A 17,012-nucleotide genomic window follows, 5' to 3' on the forward strand; every position below is an offset into this window, starting at 1 on the left:
TCTACGTAGCCTCCTCATGCTTGAGCGCTGTGTTTCTTGGCTTTGGTGCCCATGGTTTTCTCTGCTTAGCAACAAGAGCTGCCTTCTACTGGTGGTTATACATCCTGTTGCTGCCAGGTGTGCTCAGACTTGACGTGGTCCCCAAGGGCGCAGTGGGAAGCGCCGGTTGGAGCTGTGCTCTCTGCTTTCCCGAGCCCTGGTTCCCACTGATGGTGGGTGACTGCGAGTTAGCGCTGCACAGGACGGGGCACACAAGCATCTGAAAAGGGCGATTGGGGCTGCTGCCTGATTATTTTTTTTTATGTGTTGCTTAGAAACGAAACTCAATGTTACCTAACTCCACCAGATCTGCAGTGCAGAACTCATTGCACAAGGGGAAAGGAAATTTTTTATTTTTATTATTATTTTCTACTTTTTTTTTTCCTTTTACAAGAAATAACTCACTTTTCAGCTGTTGGAGAAGGTAGTAATTGATCTAGAGCTTTGCAGCTTGCCTTCCGGAATGGTTTTATTCTTAATGTAGGAATAAAACTCTGGTAGGTCAAATACACAGCAATAAATACAAGAAGCACATTAGCTTTAATATATTGGATTATTCCACTTGGTGGTGACGGGGAAAAAAACAAGATTTAATTCCCCTGGCAATGCAGGCAAAGAAAATCACTTTCCAAGCCCTTTTTTTTTTTTCTGTTAAGTCATTTTTGTCTGTCAATGCCAGTGCTGCAGGCTTTGACAGGGTTTAATTTTACTTTTTATTTTTTTTAACCTGGTATGAATGTAAGAAGTACTTTCTCCAAGTAAATTGTCCTCAAATTCACTCAATGCCATTGATTTCTAGCTGTTACTAGAGATTCCTTCCCTGGTGGGATGTGGGGAGCTCTCAGTACAGTCAGAAAAGGGGATTGTGGTAAACTGGCAGGGCAGGGTAGCTTTTAGCTTCCCTCTGCTGTTGGAGTGGGGCAGTGAGTTCAACACAGCCGTTCCCCTTCTTCCAGGCATGCTGGTGTTGGTTTCAGTTCCTACCCTGAAGCTTCCGAACTAGAACTAGGATTTGCGTCTCCATGCCAACTGTTTTCATGATGTACCACCACCCTGCAGTGCCATGTGCATCTTTCCTTGTGTCCCACAGGCTACTGGTGGCTTAGGGCTCCCTTATGGTGGTGAAGGTACCCACCAGGGCATGAATTTCTCCCAAGTGATATGCCTTGCACTGCTGAAGTCTTCCATCAAATCCCATAGCCCTTGTGCCAAAGCCTTCTCTCATTTCTATGGGAGAGCAATGACATTGGATCCTTTTGGTGCAATTCCTGCTTTTTCCCAAATTTCTATTTTCTGTCTGGAACTGGACAGATGAGGCAGGAACGATCCCCTTGCTTGTCATCATGGCTGACAGATAGGTAGAAGGCAAATAGGCTTTGCTGTGGACCAGGCAAGTAGCAGACAGCAGAGGTTTAGCTTGGGTAATGGAGAGGAAACATCTCAGCATGGTGATTTGTAGGGGGTAAAGCCTTCATAGCCAGAAAACTTTTTTGGGGAAAAAAAAAAGTAGATGAATCTGTCAGGAGTGATGTACAGGTGGGAAGGGGTCTGCCATACACAGGAGAAGAGGACTTAGAGCGGGCAAGCGTGGGTTGGGGCATGGGGAGAGGTGTGTGCGTTGGTTTTAAAGCATCTCTCTCCTGCGTACAAATTGGTAAGAGAGACCGGGGGAAACAGCAAGGCAGGAGTCTCCATGTCATGGAGACTCCATGAGTCTTTGCATTGTATTCAGCTGTCCAGGCAGAATTATCGCTCCAATAAGCAGGGCTCCTCCACCAGCACCTAGATTCTATCTGATTGTATTTGTCTAAGACGAGAAAGGCTTCACAATAATCCTGCTGGCAATTAATTGGCTTTTGTTCAGCAAGAGTGAACAAGATCTCATCTTAATCTGTTTCATTATTTCTCCTTGTATAGCACAGTGAACACAAGATTAGGTTTAATTTACAAAAAAATGCAAAGTCATTATTCATATCTGGATCAGGATTTTATCTGCTTCGTTTTGCAATGCTTCATGTGTCAATATTAACGAGAGGAGCTGCGTGGTGTGTGGTGAGGTGGAAATGGCACTGCTTGACTTCAGGACCTTTTGGAAGGATTGCAAGTAGCAGAGCTCTGATATCATCCTTCCTCTACCCTCATCTCCTGCCCTTCCTCAGAGAAGCAGCTTTGTGCTCAGGAAAACTAGCCTCTTCCTGCAGGGCAGTGGGCCATGATGCTCTTAGCTCTCATCTCCTACCTCCTTATGCAATAGCAGCCCTGGGCATACGTATGGAAGAGAGCTATAGGAAGCCAAAAGGAAACCTTGTGGGGTCCGTGGCAGTGCCAGCCAGAGGCGGGTCCCATTTGACACCAGGTGAGAGGCTGTGCGAGTTCCCTATGGTGGTCAGTGTTTGAGGATATCCCAGTCCTGACAGTGCAGGAAGGCCAAATTGGTGCTTTCCGAAATGCTCTGCATGGCTGTGGACATGTGCAATGCCTGTGGGTTCATCGACCCCTGTGCATTTCACTGCACTTACCTGTTAGTTCTCGTACAACCCATCCCACTAACCAGGCTCCCCTTACATCCAGTCCCCACCAGGCAGCTGGCTCAGGGAGCAGCTCGCAGCATGTTCCCTTTTCCCTGGTTCTTCTGAACATGGTACCTACATCTGCAACGTGCTCAGTGGGAGGCTGCTGAAGCTTGCTTCCCTCCCTGGTTAGCCCTGAGGCAGTTAGATGTGTTCCCCCACGATCCATCAGTCCAGTGAGCACTCCTAGGACTTTATTGTGGCTTCTCTGCCTTTCTGGGAACACTGATTGTGCTGTGGTTAATGGGTCTGCACAGATAGCAGCTCCAGATGAGTTGCTCTAAGTGCCTGCCAGGGAGGTTAGCCAAGGGCATGTGTAATAGAGCTGGGACTCTCGCCTTGTTGGGGAGGGCTGTTGAACTTCACGTGCAAGGAAGGCAGCAAAGCGGCTGCCTGTGCCTGGGCACAGTGTTGTAGCTGGGGATGCAGACAGCCCTGCTGCTCTGGTTCTCGTGCGCTGGATTAAGGTAAGATATCTGCAAGGAAAGGAATGTTACTGGTGATATCCTAGGATAGTGTTGGGTGAGTTGTGCTGCTTGCAGTTGAATTTGAAAGGCAGGCCTTGATCTGTGTTCAGGAAAGCTTTCACTGCTCTCCGATTAGTGCATTACAGTTTAAAAGACTGCCTGCATCCAAGACAAGTGTGCTGTGAGTGTCTCTTGCCCAAGAGGCAACTGTACTTCCATGGGATGTCCCAGATGGCAGGGAGAAGCGTGAGGGTCTGTCAAGCAAAAGCTGCTCTGCAAACCATGACAGCCGGCTTTTAACAGGGCAAGAAGAGAGAAGCCAGAAGAAACAAGGTGCAGTGATCAGAAATTAAATACTTAGTGGGACACTTGCACCTATTCAGCATCGCTCAGGCATGGGAAGCAGGAGCCCTGAAGCCAGCGTAGTCCCTGGGCTCGCTGCCTGCAGCCCGAGTGCCCTCTGCCGTCACCGTGGCTGCGCAGCCGCCGCGCCGGGGGTGAGTGTGCCCTTCCTTGGCGAGAGACCGGGGCCGGTGGCCATGGGGGGCTTTGGACGTTGCCTCTGCGTGGGCCACAAACAGGGCTGCGCTCAGAGCAGTGTCCTTTGGGTGCTGCTGGCTAGCTGGAGCCCAGGGCTGCTGGGAGGAGAAAGTAGAGACAGTCGGGCTGTCTTTACTGCAGTCTTTGCTGCAATCTTTCTTTGCATGAGACACAACTCTTCCTTGAAAAATGAGGGAGGCTAACACTCAGCCCAGAAGCGTGCTTGTGTGCTTGCTAGGCTATATCTGGCTTTTCCGTGACATCTCTCCCTCACACGCTGACCTTCACCATGTACCTTGTCTGTCCTATTCTGGTTCTCTGGTTACCTTTGCTTGACCTGCCGGCTGCTGTGTGAGGAGCTCAGCTCTCGTGCAGCTGTCTCAGGCAGTAACTTGCCAGCTTCCACGAGACTTCCCAGTTGAACTCACTGTAGCTGTTCCCTCTGTAACTCCAAAGTGCCTCCCCAGTAGCAAATCACCTTTAGGCCCCTTTCTTCCTAATAGCTAAGGAGCCTGACAAGGATGGGGCAGTCACTGCCCCATGGATATCAAGAAGAGCTAGCTGGATGCGAGGAGAAGCAGGAATCAGGACAGTGCAGTACCAATGCTCCTCACCCGTGGACTTTGCTTTTCCCTGATGTATTTGTATGTTGTGGGACAGTGATGAAGGAGACATGGGAATGGCCATGTCCAAACTGCCAGGGAGGTATGTGCCTGGGGAATGTTTCTTCACTAGCCCAGTGTTTTCCAGTTTTTTGGAGGTTTTCTACCCCTGACGGGCTTATGGGCTCAAATGCAAGGATGGATCACTGGCTTTCCATCCCGTTTGTGACCATGCTGATCTTGGCTGCAGCTTTAGGCTGGAAGCTTCTGCTGCAGGTGTGGCTGATATCCTGCTATCCTGGCTATCAGGAGGGGCCATTCCCAGCCTCTGCAAGCTCTTTGACTTAGGGGGAATCAGTCTTCTAAACTATCCTCCCTTTTACAGCTGGCTAGAACAGCTGGGCTGCAAGCAACAGGGAATTGTCAGATAGTTGTCTTTTTTTCTCCCCCATCCCTCCCATCCCTGGTCTTGAATGCCTGGTGGGGGAGCAAACTCCTCCATCTGTCCGCAGTTCCCCCAGGTGGGTAATAATAGATGCTTCATATAGAAAAATTCAATTAGACTTGACAGGAGATGTATGCCAGTGTTTCTTTGCCAGGGCCCCATCTTGCTTTGTTCTGTTCCTCTGCAAGAGACTTGCTGTAGGAGCTATTATGAAAGGAAAAGCCCTTTTAAGTATAACAGCATTTATAACCAGGACTGGTGGGCTTTGTAGAAAAGAAAATTACAGTGGGATCTTGTACAAGTACAGCCACCAAGATGCATTTGGCTACCCAGGACATCAGGGGCCAGCTGCTGAAAGCAGGAAAGGGCTGTGTGAAGTGCTGTATCTGCGGCTTCTCCTGGTGCCTCTGGGTATTAAAGCAGCCAGGGTAAGGGTGTGTTTGTGCCTGTGTATTGGCTAAGAGTGAGTCTTAAACACTCTCTCTGTAGTTCTCATCATCCAGCAGTTTTGTTCCAATGTGAGGTGTTTTGGAGGACATTTCCATTCCTGGTTCAGTGTAGCTCACTACTAAGCTCAGCAGTGGCCCCAGAGATGGCTGTGATCCACTTCAGGTTTGTCCTAGGGAAATAGGAGCCCTTTCTACAGCTTTTGTTGCCATGTTCAGGACTGGGAGGAGACCTTCTTGTGTGGTTTTGGTTTTGTTTCTTGTCCAGCATGAATACTCCAGCAACACTTGGTTTTTGTGTTTTAATGCCTGGATTTCTAAGTACTCTGAGCCCGGGTGATGACAATATCGGTTATACATTGCCTGGGGACAGACCTCTTTCTGTCTGTACAGCACACGTGTCTGCATTGGTCATCAACATTCCCAAAAGCTACTGTGTAGTGTCACACAGCTGCTTGCTGGTCTTGGCACAATAGAAAGCAGAAGGAATCCCTGTCAAAGCTGTATGTGATAGAGCCCTTCAATGGCTGGGAGCTTTAATACATCTAAACCCTTCTGTCGCAGTTGCTCTGAATTTCTGTAATCCTATGAAATTGTACTGCCTCAATTTCCATGAAGTCTGGAACACGTGAGACCCCATTAACCTCCTGCGCTCTGTTCGTCTTGGACAGATGAGCTGACATCACCTTGGAATCGGATGTATGTGTATGGTGCAGATTTCAGTGTGTTTGTGCTTCTGGTATTTGATCAAAATTCAAAAGTCATTCGGAACAAAATATTTACAATGAAAGCAAGATTACTTTTTTTTCCAAGTACCCCGGCAGTCACTTGCAGTGACATGGCTGAATGCAAGGAGTAACCACTCCCCGAGGTCAGCAGCAGCTTTTGGAAGCAGCTCTGTGGAGAAGAGGTAGTTATTCCCTGCAGTGAGGCTTCAAGACATTGACTGTCTTGGAAAGTACCTCTTAGAGGTGCATGGGAAGGTCAGGACAGCTCTGCAGGGTGCCCTGATGGCCCATGTGAATGCCAGACCTGCTGGCATGGGCCGGGGGCCGGGGGGGGGGGAGTGTGGAGGGGGAAAACAGAGCTGCTGGGGAGGCTGTGTGTATTTAGAAGTTCAACCTAGATAAGGCTAAAGTGGGGACCATGGCCTTTCCCTTTATTTACAAGGGACACGATATCTGAAGGCTTAATCCTGGGGTTTATCCTGACTGTGAAATCCTGGCTTAAGAAAGGTTCAGTTTAACAATTGCATCATGATGTGGAATATTGATCCCCTTGTTGTACTGATTGCTTAGGGACAGACGGAGGCCTAATTTCTTCCGTGGGCCAGAGAATTGGCAGCGAGTTGAATATTAACTATAACTTTGTCAGCTTCATTAAAGGCTGTGCTGAACAGAGCTGTGCAGCTGTGTCTGCAGAGGTAACCGAGGGGAAAGAGTTAAATTCTGAACTAGTTCTGGTCTCTCCTGGGGCAGAACCAAGGCTGAGCTCACAGTAGAGCTATAGTTCCAGATGACCTGGAGGGCATCTGTCAGGGCTGGACTGTCTCTGAGCCTTCACGGACCTCTGTGCCTTGCATGAATTCCCACTTCTTTTTAAGTGCACCTCTGCCTGCTGCTGCTCTGCAAACCTGTCACCCATCAAGTGCTTCTGACAGGTTCAGGCTGCTGGGTCGGGGAACAGAGCGTGTACCGCTTTCTGGGAGACTCATGGTGTTATCCAAGACACAGTGACTCCTGGTTTTGGATAGGACTGGTTGACGTCACTCCACATAACTGAACAGAAAAAGCATGCATAAGCACAGGACACAAACACCCAGCACACAAGGGAGGATCCAAACACAGTTGGGTCATTTTATTATGTTCGCCTGGGCTCTGGCTTGGCATGGCTGTGGCTCAGAAGGCCAGTGTGCCCGAGGCATCCAGGTGCAGCGCTGCAGAAAGCCCGATGAAGAAGAGCATGCACAAAATGAGACCAGCTCGGAAGCTCTCTCCTTTGGCTACAGGTAATAGTAATACACTGCACTTGCGACGGTGCACTTTGATGCAAAGTAGCATTCAAGTATGTATGTGCTGGCAGCCCAGGAAGGGAAGACAGACAGATGGACGCAAAAATATAAGTGCCTGTCTCTCTAGGCAACACCAGCTCTGTTAAAGGGATGCTATTCCGAGAGGACTGGCTAGCAGGGACAGGCTTGGCTCAGGAAAGCTTAGGTGTCTTTGTTCAGGATGGCGGCTCGCAGCCCTGAGTGATATCAAGAGGCACTAGTGGGAGCGTGTACGAAGTGCTGTCTTGTCAGTGAGCATATGGAGAGGAGGCAGACGTGTACTTTCTGCAGACATTGTTAGTAGGCAGGAGGAACCAAGATCAAGTGGGGCTAACAACAGCTTTCTGTGTGAAGAATATCTCCTGCCTGCAAAGAGTCATACTGGAGGACCAGGGTGCTTGTTGCATGAAGCACACAGAGGCCAGGAAGGGGTAGACGAGTTTGTTTTCATTTGTTCCTGGCCTCCCTCCCCAGTTTGCTTCTAACCCACTTCCCTAAGTTCTTGTCTCTCTCGCAGCAATTACTCTCAGTTGCCATCTGTTTGAAGGAGCCAAGTGAAGCCCCAGGGTTGGACACCAGAGAGGTTTCAGTTCCCAATGCTTTCCTTGATAAATGGATGCTGGGAACAGTGTAAGAGAAAAGGAGCCAGTCCCTATTGCTTTGCATTGCTATCACTAAAGATTAAACTAATAGCACTTGGCAGCCAAGGTAGAGCTCCTGTGAGACAAGTAAGACATCTACTGTTTATAAATGGCAGAAGCTAAGGTTCTTACTGCAGGTCATGGAAGCAGTTGATGACAGAGATGAGAGGACTCTAGGTTTCCCTGGTGTGTTCTCAAACATAATGTCTATGCTTTTCTTTCTTCCTTTTTTCCCCACTCTTTAACTTTCAAAAAATATGCCCAAACTACCACTCGAAGTTAAGGGGTGCCCAAGTCTGGGAAGCAGGTAGGAAGGGTGTCTAGCTCGGGCTGGGTGCTAGGTGTTAGTGGCTTAGGCAAGAAGTAAGGTCTGCAGGATTTTTAGATGATCTCATGTCTGATGGAGAAACATCAGTGCAAGCAGTGAGCCTGAGTCTCGTGTGGCACATTCACAAATCTATTTGCATTCTTTGCATAGTCCACTTGAGGAAAGATGGATGGTGGCCCCTGGCATCTTGCAGGCGCATTCCTATGCAGAAAGGTTGTATGCTCTACAGCCCGGAAGCGGCACCATGGAGAAACCATCCAAAGGCCATGGGATGCCCTGAGGGAAATCAGCTCCAGCATGCAGGCCCCAGTCCAGCACAGCTACGGCTCCACTGTCACGCTGCTGTTGGTAACGCGTACGCCATACCATCCCTTCCAGAATAGTGTGTCCTGGCCACCGTGTTCAAAGCGGACAAAGCGGACCCCAGGCCCGTAGTCGGAAAAGGTGTGGGAGATCTTTGGGGCAAGAGACAAAATAGCTGTTGGTAAGCATCAAACCACCATGAACCTACCCTTCCTTAGTGCACAGAGCCTTCAACCCCACCTGCCCAAGGCATACCTACCAGGCTGGGTAACAGTGAGGACATTTAAAGTAGGAGTTACTGGAAGGAGCTTTGATCCCATTGTTGTTCAGAGGCCATTGAGCCTCTGCCAGTTGGGCATCTCCTTCATCTTACACCCTTTGCTCAATCACAGGCTCATGGCTGCACAGAAAACACGACAGAGCCTTCTCCTCCTCTAGAACTCTCCTGCTTCTCTCTGCTTGAAAATATTCTCAATTCACGCAGGCTGGGTGTCACCTGCTGAGCCCACAGCTGTAACTCACCTCAGTCCAGTTAGCGTCGTTGTCCTGTGGGATGGTAATGGTCTCACTTTTGTACTCAGCCAGAACATCCTCATTCTCTGAGAGCAGCTTCACGCAGAGCTCATAGAGGCAGCCAGCATCACTGCGTCCTGCATACCTGCAAGGAATGCAAGCTGCTAGCCCTACCTGGGTGAGCTCGGCAAAGAGCCAGAGCATGCAACTGCATCTTGCTGAATGCAGGCTCTACCAACCTCATCAAGGTTTGAGGCGGAAATCTGTAATGGTTCTTGCCCCAGTCCACCACCTCCCCTCATTCACAGCAGGGACCTGGTCTTTAGAGGCCATATGCGCCAACAGTTTCAGAGGCTTTCTCTGTAAGCCAAGACCCGCAGCTGGAGGATGTGACAGCTGAGGTTTTAAGGCTCAGTGCAGGTATATGCCCTCCCTTCTCTTTCTTGACTCTGCCTGCCTTCTAAGGCATCCCTGCTACTTACCAGTCTCTTACCATGACTTTAGGCTGGGTTGTATCCATCAGCTCTTCCCAGTAGCCCTCAGCCCTAAGGTCAATGACCTGAGCCTTTCGACACCACCTGAAACACGAGATGTTGATTGGTATCACAGTTTCTCCTGAGACTGGGGGAACCAAAAATGTCCCCTTCCTTGAGTAAGAGAAGAAAGCAGCCTTACTCATAAGATGTTACAAAGTATTTATGGACTTCTTCACTGGGGAATTCTTTTCCGAAGTCCCCAGGGAGCTCTTCAATTTTCCAGCCATCACCTCCATTCTCTACTTCTCCCCAGTACTGCAAGTCTTCTGCAAATGGCAGAAAAGAGATTTGGATGAGCCTTAGTTTCTGTGGGCCTGGGGAACCTGACCTTCTCCCACTGGAACCTTGTGAAAGGTATGCCGCTGGATGCAGCACTAATTTTGTACGTAGATCTAAGGAGATGTATGTTAAGTAGAGGTCAGGAAAAAACATTTGGTCTGGCTGAACTTAACATTAACAAGCTTTAACATTCCTCACCAAAATGGCTATGGATATGTGGGTTTATTTAAGAAAGTACTCCAGTGAAATTATTTAGGTATTCTGAACTGGGTGTCAGCGTGTCCAGTATCATAACATAGGAGTAGCCTGGGGAGAGATGCCGATTGCTTTATTTCTAATGCTTCTAAATTGCTAAGTGGTATTTCTAGAAGCAGTATGGCCTTAAACATTGGGCTCTTCTGGCCTTAGCCAGAGGGAAAGTGGCTGTTGGAAAAGCTTGCAGAAAAATAATCTGTAAACAAAATGGAGAAGCCGTCTCGATATTGCTTTGGTCTATGATGTGTGAAATGCATTTGTTGCCGCGCGGGTTATGAGGCTTGGTTATTGCTGCTTATTGCTAAGCATCTTGTAGATCTGCAAGCAAAGTTCATAGATTATCAGAATTAGGGCAAATGGGGGGGTGCGCAGCTCTGTAACGTGGGCTGTGGTAAGGAGGATACGAACAAGATTTGTCTGAGCCGCTTCAAGGAAGACAGCCTGAAGTGCCTGGTGAGCCACGGGCAGCCTGACTCCCGAGTGGGGAAAGGCTTGATCTTTCCTGTCGTGGTTTGGCAATCTGGAAAGCCAGGTGCCACTACCATCACTGCACTGGACAGGGGTTCTGCAAAGGACGTTTATAAAATAAACTCGATGTCAAGTAGAGCCCTTTGCAAAGGTTGATTATCAAAGGCCTTCGTGCCCATTAAATGATTTGACTGCGTGCATTAAGTGATTTGACTCTTGGGCAAGGAGAAAATGCTGCAACCTGATGGCAACTAAGATGTCTTTTCAAAGACTGGAGGTGCCCAGTTCCCAGTGACTGGTCATCTCTGTGTAGTCTTGGGTCTTGTTATGCTTGTCTCTCACCTTCACCACATGGGTTCTTGATGAGATTCTTCCTTTTCTTACTCAGGAAGTAGAAGTTTTGCCAGTTCTCTGCGTTCTCCTGTGACTCTGCTCCAGTGAGACCTTCCTGCTGACACTTCAGGATCCAAAGCGCAGCTCCATCGACCAGGTTCTTCCACTGGCAGCAGACCAGGCGGCACGCCAGCACCAAATCCACTGCAGGTATGGAAGCCAGGATTCTGATCAGGACTGCTTCAGGGAGGGACTCCATCCTTGGGCCAGGGTGGATGGAGCTTTCTGAGAGAGAAGGGGGAAAGGGGTGGTGACACAGTGGACCTTGTCCCCCACCCTCGGTGATGTCAAACACTGATGCATTAGAAAAAAGGGAAAATATGCATGTTATCTGAAAGCATGATTCTGGGGGCATAGATTGCTTCCTAAGCTCAAGGCCTCCTGACCCCTATGAAGTTAATACCTTGTAGCACGTGAGAAGATTAATATTTTATGCTCTAATCGAAGCTCTTAGTTAAATCCATCTACAAAATGGAAGGAGTTGGCATCTGCAGTTGTGGACAGTTAGTTGGTTTCCCAGATGGGAATCAGGCCTTCCAGAAATCTCTTCTGCTGCAAAAATCAGCCTCCAAGTAATGACTTTCTCTGCAGAGGGCGATATCTGGGTGTTTGTTGTGCCTTTAAGAACATCACCGACAACAAATGCTGCAGAGCAGTACCTAAGTATCACTTGGCAGCCACATTTGCAGTGGTTTGTTCTGTATCTGAAAGGCTTTCCCTCAAGGGGCTGGCACTTAATCCCCTTAGTCATGAGCCTCTATAAAGCTGAGCATAACAGGAAATAACTCAGCTGATATTCTCTAATATTCCTTTTGCTATGGCCTTATAACCTGAGCAATTAAGTCAGGAGTGCGTGCGTTAACTTCATGTGCTAATTCTGCACCCTGACTCCCAGCAGCTCTCTGCTGCCCTGAGTTCCGGGGGCAGGTGCTGCAGGAATAAGGACAAGATGAATGTGCGGATTCAGAGCCCCATGTCATCAGCGTGGGACACGCTGTGACTCTGCTTTTGTCGCAGCTGAGTCCCGATGCTGGGAGCCTGCTGAGACTGCAGCAACCTGCCTAGATGCAGCCAAACTCCTCAGGAGTGAGTCACCAAGCCCAGGAGAGCACTAGGAACGAAGCAGGTGAAATCTCCTGCTTGATGAAATATGGCAGTGCCAAGGCTGGCAAGGGAGGGAAGAAATAGGGAGTCACTACTATAACAGCATCCTAAATCTAGATGTTCCAGATGCAGAGCTACCACGTGTCCTTCATCTGCACTGCAGACAGCAGGAGGAAACTGTCATTTAAAATTCCGTGGCTTTTATAGGGGTAGCATTGGGGATTTCCTCCCACACGCACCCACCTTCCAACCCTCAGCCACAGCCCTCAAGGGTAAAAATGTGATTTATTTATTTATTTTTTTTTTAAGAGGAAAAAAAAAGGGAGATCATGCTGGCTTCATCCCCTGCAGGACTCGCGTGCCCCGCCCGCTCCCTGCCCGGTGATGGAGCGTTTACCGCTCTGCCGCGGGATTCCCCCCGCCCTCGGGGAGGTGACGGTCCCTGCCCGGCGTCCCTTTCCCACCCCGACCCTCAGTATCCCTAGAACCGGCCCGACGCCGGCAGGCACCCCCCGGTAGCGCCCACCCCTTTCCGCGCTCCGGTTCCCCCTATCCCCCCCCACCCCGTGCCGGGACAGCCCGGCCGAGCCCTGCGGCTCCCGGCGCGGTGCCCCCCGCCCCGCTCCGCCCGGGGGGAGCCGCCGGGCGCTCCTACCTCTGGCGCTGCTGGGCGGGCGGCCGCGGCTCTGCGGCGGGCGGGGACCGGGCCGCGCTCCCCGGCGAAGGGCGGCGATCGGCGGGGCCCGGCGCCGCCCCCCGCCCGCCCCCGCCCCGCCCGCTGCGGAAGCGCCGCCGCCGCCGCACATCCGCGTCCGGAGGGCGCAGGTGGGGCCGGGCCGCGATGGGGGCGCCGGGGCGGGGGGCGGTTTGTCGTGGAGTCCTGGGACTAACTAGCGCAAACTCTGCTTGTTTCCCGAAGCTCTGCGCTGTAGGGGCCCCGGGATTTTCCATCGGGAAGCTGTGGGTCTGCCATGACCACCGTCCTGGACCTCCCCGAGGATGTCCTGGTGGAGCTGCTCTCCCTGCTCCCCGCCCGCGACCTGCTCCGCGCCTGCAGGCTGGTCTGCCGGCAGTGGCGGTACGTGGTGGACCTGACCACCCTCTGGAAACGCAAGTGCCAGCGCGAGGGGTTTTACATGCACCATTTGGACAGGAGCATCTCTGACTGGAAGGTCTTCTATATGCTCTGCAACTTGAGGAGAAACTTAATCAAAAACCCCTGTGCCGAAGGTTTGTTTAATTATCTATAGCAGAGAGCTAAGAGTTTCCTAGTAGTCAGAATGAGTCATTGTCCGGCATTACTCAAGTGCTGCTGGTGCTCTGGGGCTGTCCGGCTACTGATGGATCTCTGTGGGGTCAGATCCGCAAGTAAACGTCTGCAATAAAACTGCTATGGGTAGATGAAGTTCTGGTAAATACGTATCTGTGGTTGCGACCAGAAAAATCCCTGGAGTGACTGAGGCCCAGCACTGCGGGCAGTGACGGTTAACGCGCACAGCAACTAAAATATGGTAATGAAACTGTTGGGTATTGGGATTAAACATTCAGGCAGCTGGAGGACTTTTGTTGTCAAGGACTTGATTAATATGATTACATCTACTTTATTACTGATTATGAGTTTCTGATGTGGTGAGAAAGTTGCTACCTATTGTCCTAGCCGCTGACAGCCATGTTAAAAGTAATGGCAACATAAAGACAGGAGTCGCTTCCAGCTTTCACTTTCCAGTAGGAAAAATACAGTGTATCTGATAACTCATCAAAGTAGGTTCCTAGTAATCTGTAGCTGATCCTTTAACAAAAGCAGAGACGCTGCTAGAAACTGAAGTGAGGTCCTAACACGCATCTTGATATCTGTGTTTTTAGAGAAATTTCAGCACTGGAAAATTGATAAAAATGAAGGAGATAAATGGAATATTGAGGATCTGCCTGGACCTCATGGAAATATGATGCCAGACCCCAAAGTACACAAATACTTCGTCACTTCATATGGGTAAGAGCTGGATTCCAGTAGTCTGGAGCTGGAAGACCTGCTTCCTCCTGTCTGTCTGCAGAGACACTACAGTTAGAAGGCTTGAGGCAGGTCACTGAACCTTAGCCCATGGGTGGGAAAAGGAAGGAGCTTAATTAACCTTTTATACTAGTCTAGGTGTACTGCTGAGAGAATCACAGCATGTGCTAAACTTCTGTGTCCTTACCAGGACAGAGAATTGCCCTACAGGGAATTGCCTGTAACATTTTTAATAGTCATGAAAACCCACGTGGGACCTCTGCTTCTCTTCTACAAAGGCGGCGGGCAAAGGTTAAGCGAGCTGATCACATGCACTTACCTGGCGAAGTCAAAGCTCTGTAACCTCTAAGAACAGCAGGTGTGTCTGTCATGCTAACAGCTTGCAATAAAAGCTGTCAACAGAGGAGGAGGATTAGCTTTTACATCCATTAAGCAGTAGTTCCCTGTTACCAATATATGCTATGGAAGTGCAGGGACCCCGCTTAACCCAGTTTGTAGGCAACGATTCCTTTTATCTGGGAGTGAAGCTAATGGCTTCACTTCCCTGGTCTAGTTCAGGCTACAGAAAAAGACACGCCTTAGCCACGTCAGCCTTGTGGGCCTTCGGAGTCTGGGTGGGCTTTTGCTAAAACTGTCAGGCAAAGTGTGGACATTGAGAGGGAAGAGATGTGTTTTGCGAAGGTGTGACTATTTCTATTGCTGTTGCAGGCCATGCTTCAAGTCTCAACTCATTACCCTGCAGAAAGAAGGATACTGGAATCAGTTGATGGATGAGAAACGGCCTGAAATTGTAGTCAAGGACTGGTAAGTGTATGCACTGAAAACTAGAATTTCTGGCATTGGCCTAGAGCTGAGCTAGGCCTCTGAGGCTTTTCATGCTGGAAAATTAGGTCCTTATCCTTTGGGAGTTGCAGCTCTTCAGTAAAGCATAAGCTAAATCTGAGTTTATTCAATGGGCTGTAGAGAGGTGGCAATCCTGCGAAGAGCAGGACAGCTGGAAGCTTCGGAACTTCTTCGTAGCTATGGGGATGACATTCCTTTTCCTCTGCAGATCACAGGGGGATCCCCTCAGATACCGGTTTTGAGCACTAAAGAAAACCGAACGCTGTATTATACAACCCTGCTCCTTGATTACTCCCCTCTAGGTATTCGGCCAGATTTGACTGTGGGTGTCGCTATGAACTTACAGTGAGGCTGCTTTCTGAAGACTACATTGTCCTTGAGGAGTTCCGCCCTGAGCCAGTGGTTATAGAGCAGTGGAGCGATGCAACGTGGAGAGAGGTGAGCAGCAGCCCTGTGGGCAGTAGCTTTATGTCAGTGTTGTGACACTTCAATCTTGCAAGTCTTACCTGGCCAAAAGTCCCAAGTGGACCTTCTTTCTCTGCTCTTGAGCCTCCTCTACTCAATACAAAAGGTAAAGAAGTCCTTGCTGTTGACAACACTGAAGGCACAGTAGTGCCATCAAAGAGCTGTGTTCACTTCGTAGGTGCCCAGGCTGTTCCTTAAAGAGCATCCCCTGGGTTTCTGTGTTATTTTAGCTCAGTCTCTTGAATTGTTCCTGTTTTTTCACAGAAATTTCTGTCTAAATAACTAAGTTACAAGAGCACAGTTCTTGTTTTTATTGACTCAAAAAGCTTTGTTTTAAAACTACTGCATGGATGTCATTTAAAGTATTGCAGACATTACTTTTCTTAAACTGCTAAACGTGTTTAACTGGTTTGATTGGCTGTGGATTCCCCATTATGTTGTTGCTTATGTGATAAATGTACCTAAGAATCAAGCTTAATGTTACGTTTGGCTTGGAGAGGGTTTCAGGGCAGAAGGCTGAATGAGAGAGGCTTTTTACCTGTCCCTCAAGAAGGGTTATGATGCACTTTCAATTAAAGATTATCTTAGAATGAGCTTTTCCTAGAGACTAAGACTCACATACTGTAGTTGTCCAACCTTCTAGGTCAGTACTGGTTTATTTAGGCAAAATAAGAGGAATTTTATTCTCTCTCCAGATTTCTCACACCTTCCAGAATTACCCAGCTGGAGTTCGTTACATCTTGTTTCAGCACGGAGGCCAAGACACCCAGTTCTGGGCAGGATGGTATGGGATCCGAGTGACAAACAGCAGCATCACCATTGGGCCCCTGACGCTGTTATGAAGGCACAATATAAGTGTCTGCTTTTACCTCAGGACTGTAACCAGGTGGTCTCGGGTGCACTTACCTCTCTGTACTCACTGGGTGGGTGTCTGGCTTTGTCTTGCACAGGTGATCTCAAATACCAGCAGCTAGTTCTCCTTGCTCACAGCAGAACTTCTGCAGGCCCAGGCCTTTGGAAGGACTTCTGTTGTCTTCTTTCATTCTCTTGTACCATGGGTGTTACTGCGATTATTAGTGTCCTTCCTCAGGAGGAAGATTAGGACAACTAAATATGACATCTGTCTTTTCTACTTAATATGTCCTCGTGCTACAGCCAAATGCTTTTAAGTCTTAAATAGAAAACATTTCTTTTTTGTTTATGGAACTTACGAAAGACAAGGCTAAAATGTTTAATTTCAGATTATCGATGCTGTCCTCAAGGGCTCTGCTACAGAGAGACTTATTTTGTATGGTATTTTCTCGTTTCATTTTAATTATGTATCTTTCAGAACATCAGAACTTCCGTAGCATGAGGAAACTGTCAATGATTTTTCATAAATGCTCTGTCACTGGTACTTGATTTCTTACCGTTTCTGTAAGTGTATATGATCAAAATGGTACATACCCTCCCTGTCCAAATACAGCCCATCATTGTTTGAATAAACATCTATTGAAAGAAGAGAGAAGGAATCCTGTAAGGTAGCTGCCTTAAAACATAAGTGCCTTTTGATTGTGCCCGGCTTTTTCCATACTGCCTTTGTACTACCAGAGTATTTGGTTTGTACTGAACAGTCTAACCCTATATAAAACGTTAAAGCAGCGCACAACCTGGATCTATGGTATTCTTGCACCTTTTACTTGGAGGAAGCAGGGAGGTACTCCACGTGCCTGTCTCA

General features: G+C 48.8%; 2 protein-coding genes across 4 annotated transcripts; one reads left to right on the forward strand and one right to left on the reverse strand.

Moving 5' to 3' along the window:
• Positions 1–6,945: 6,945 nt before the first annotated feature.
• LOC141732222 (F-box only protein 2-like) lies at positions 6,946–12,744 on the reverse strand. Of its 2 annotated transcripts, none has more exons than XM_074560806.1 (6): positions 12,635–12,744; positions 10,825–11,100; positions 9,620–9,746; positions 9,427–9,522; positions 8,954–9,089; positions 6,946–8,583 (listed from the first exon to the last, which is right to left on the reverse strand). In XM_074560806.1, exons 2-6 carry the CDS (start codon positions 11,072–11,074, stop codon positions 8,449–8,451), a joined length of 744 nt encoding a protein of 247 aa, XP_074416907.1. In that variant the 5' UTR covers positions 11,075–11,100; positions 12,635–12,744; the 3' UTR covers positions 6,946–8,448. The 2 variants fall into 2 exon arrangements, with proteins under 2 accessions (XP_074416907.1, XP_074416908.1); XM_074560807.1 differs by having other exon boundaries at positions 10,825–11,169; positions 12,635–12,663.
• Positions 10,884–16,618, forward strand: FBXO6 (F-box protein 6). 2 transcript variants are annotated; one of them, XM_074560803.1, is made up of 6 exons: positions 10,884–11,025; positions 12,899–13,209; positions 13,843–13,969; positions 14,696–14,791; positions 15,133–15,268; positions 15,991–16,618. In XM_074560803.1, the coding sequence occupies exons 2-6, from the start codon at positions 12,951–12,953 to the stop codon at positions 16,135–16,137; spliced, it is 765 nt and encodes a 254-aa protein (XP_074416904.1). In that variant the 5' UTR covers positions 10,884–11,025; positions 12,899–12,950; the 3' UTR covers positions 16,138–16,618. The 2 variants fall into 2 exon arrangements, with proteins under 2 accessions (XP_074416904.1, XP_074416905.1); XM_074560804.1 differs by lacking the exon at positions 10,884–11,025 and adding an exon at positions 12,753–12,804.
• Positions 16,619–17,012: the final 394 nt, after the last annotated feature.

The sequence above is a fragment of the Larus michahellis genome, chromosome 16 (assembly GCF_964199755.1).
Source record: "Larus michahellis chromosome 16, bLarMic1.1, whole genome shotgun sequence".
Classification (NCBI taxonomy): Eukaryota; Metazoa; Chordata; class Aves; order Charadriiformes; family Laridae; genus Larus; species Larus michahellis.

What these genes read in the sequence shown, in the direction of transcription:
- LOC141732222 (XM_074560806.1), bottom strand. Translation starts at nt 11,074, where the DNA reads ATGGAGTCCCTCCCTGAAGCAGTCCTGATCAGAATCCTGGCTTCCATA. An exon ending in CAAGAACCCATGTGGTGAAG is followed by an intron (nt 9,747 to 10,824) that starts GTGAGAGACAAG and finishes TGCCATTTGCAG; the next exon opens with AAGACTTGCAGTACTGGGGA. An exon ending in TACTTTGTAACATCTTATGA is followed by an intron (nt 9,523 to 9,619) that starts GTAAGGCTGCTT and finishes CTCGTGTTTCAG; the next exon opens with GTGGTGTCGAAAGGCTCAGG.
- FBXO6 (XM_074560803.1), top strand. Translation starts at nt 12,951, where the DNA reads ATGACCACCGTCCTGGACCTCCCCGAGGATGTCCTGGTGGAGCTGCTC. An exon ending in TACTTCGTCACTTCATATGG is followed by an intron (nt 13,970 to 14,695) that starts GTAAGAGCTGGA and finishes TTGCTGTTGCAG; the next exon opens with GCCATGCTTCAAGTCTCAAC. An exon ending in GAAATTGTAGTCAAGGACTG is followed by an intron (nt 14,792 to 15,132) that starts GTAAGTGTATGC and finishes ACTCCCCTCTAG; the next exon opens with GTATTCGGCCAGATTTGACT.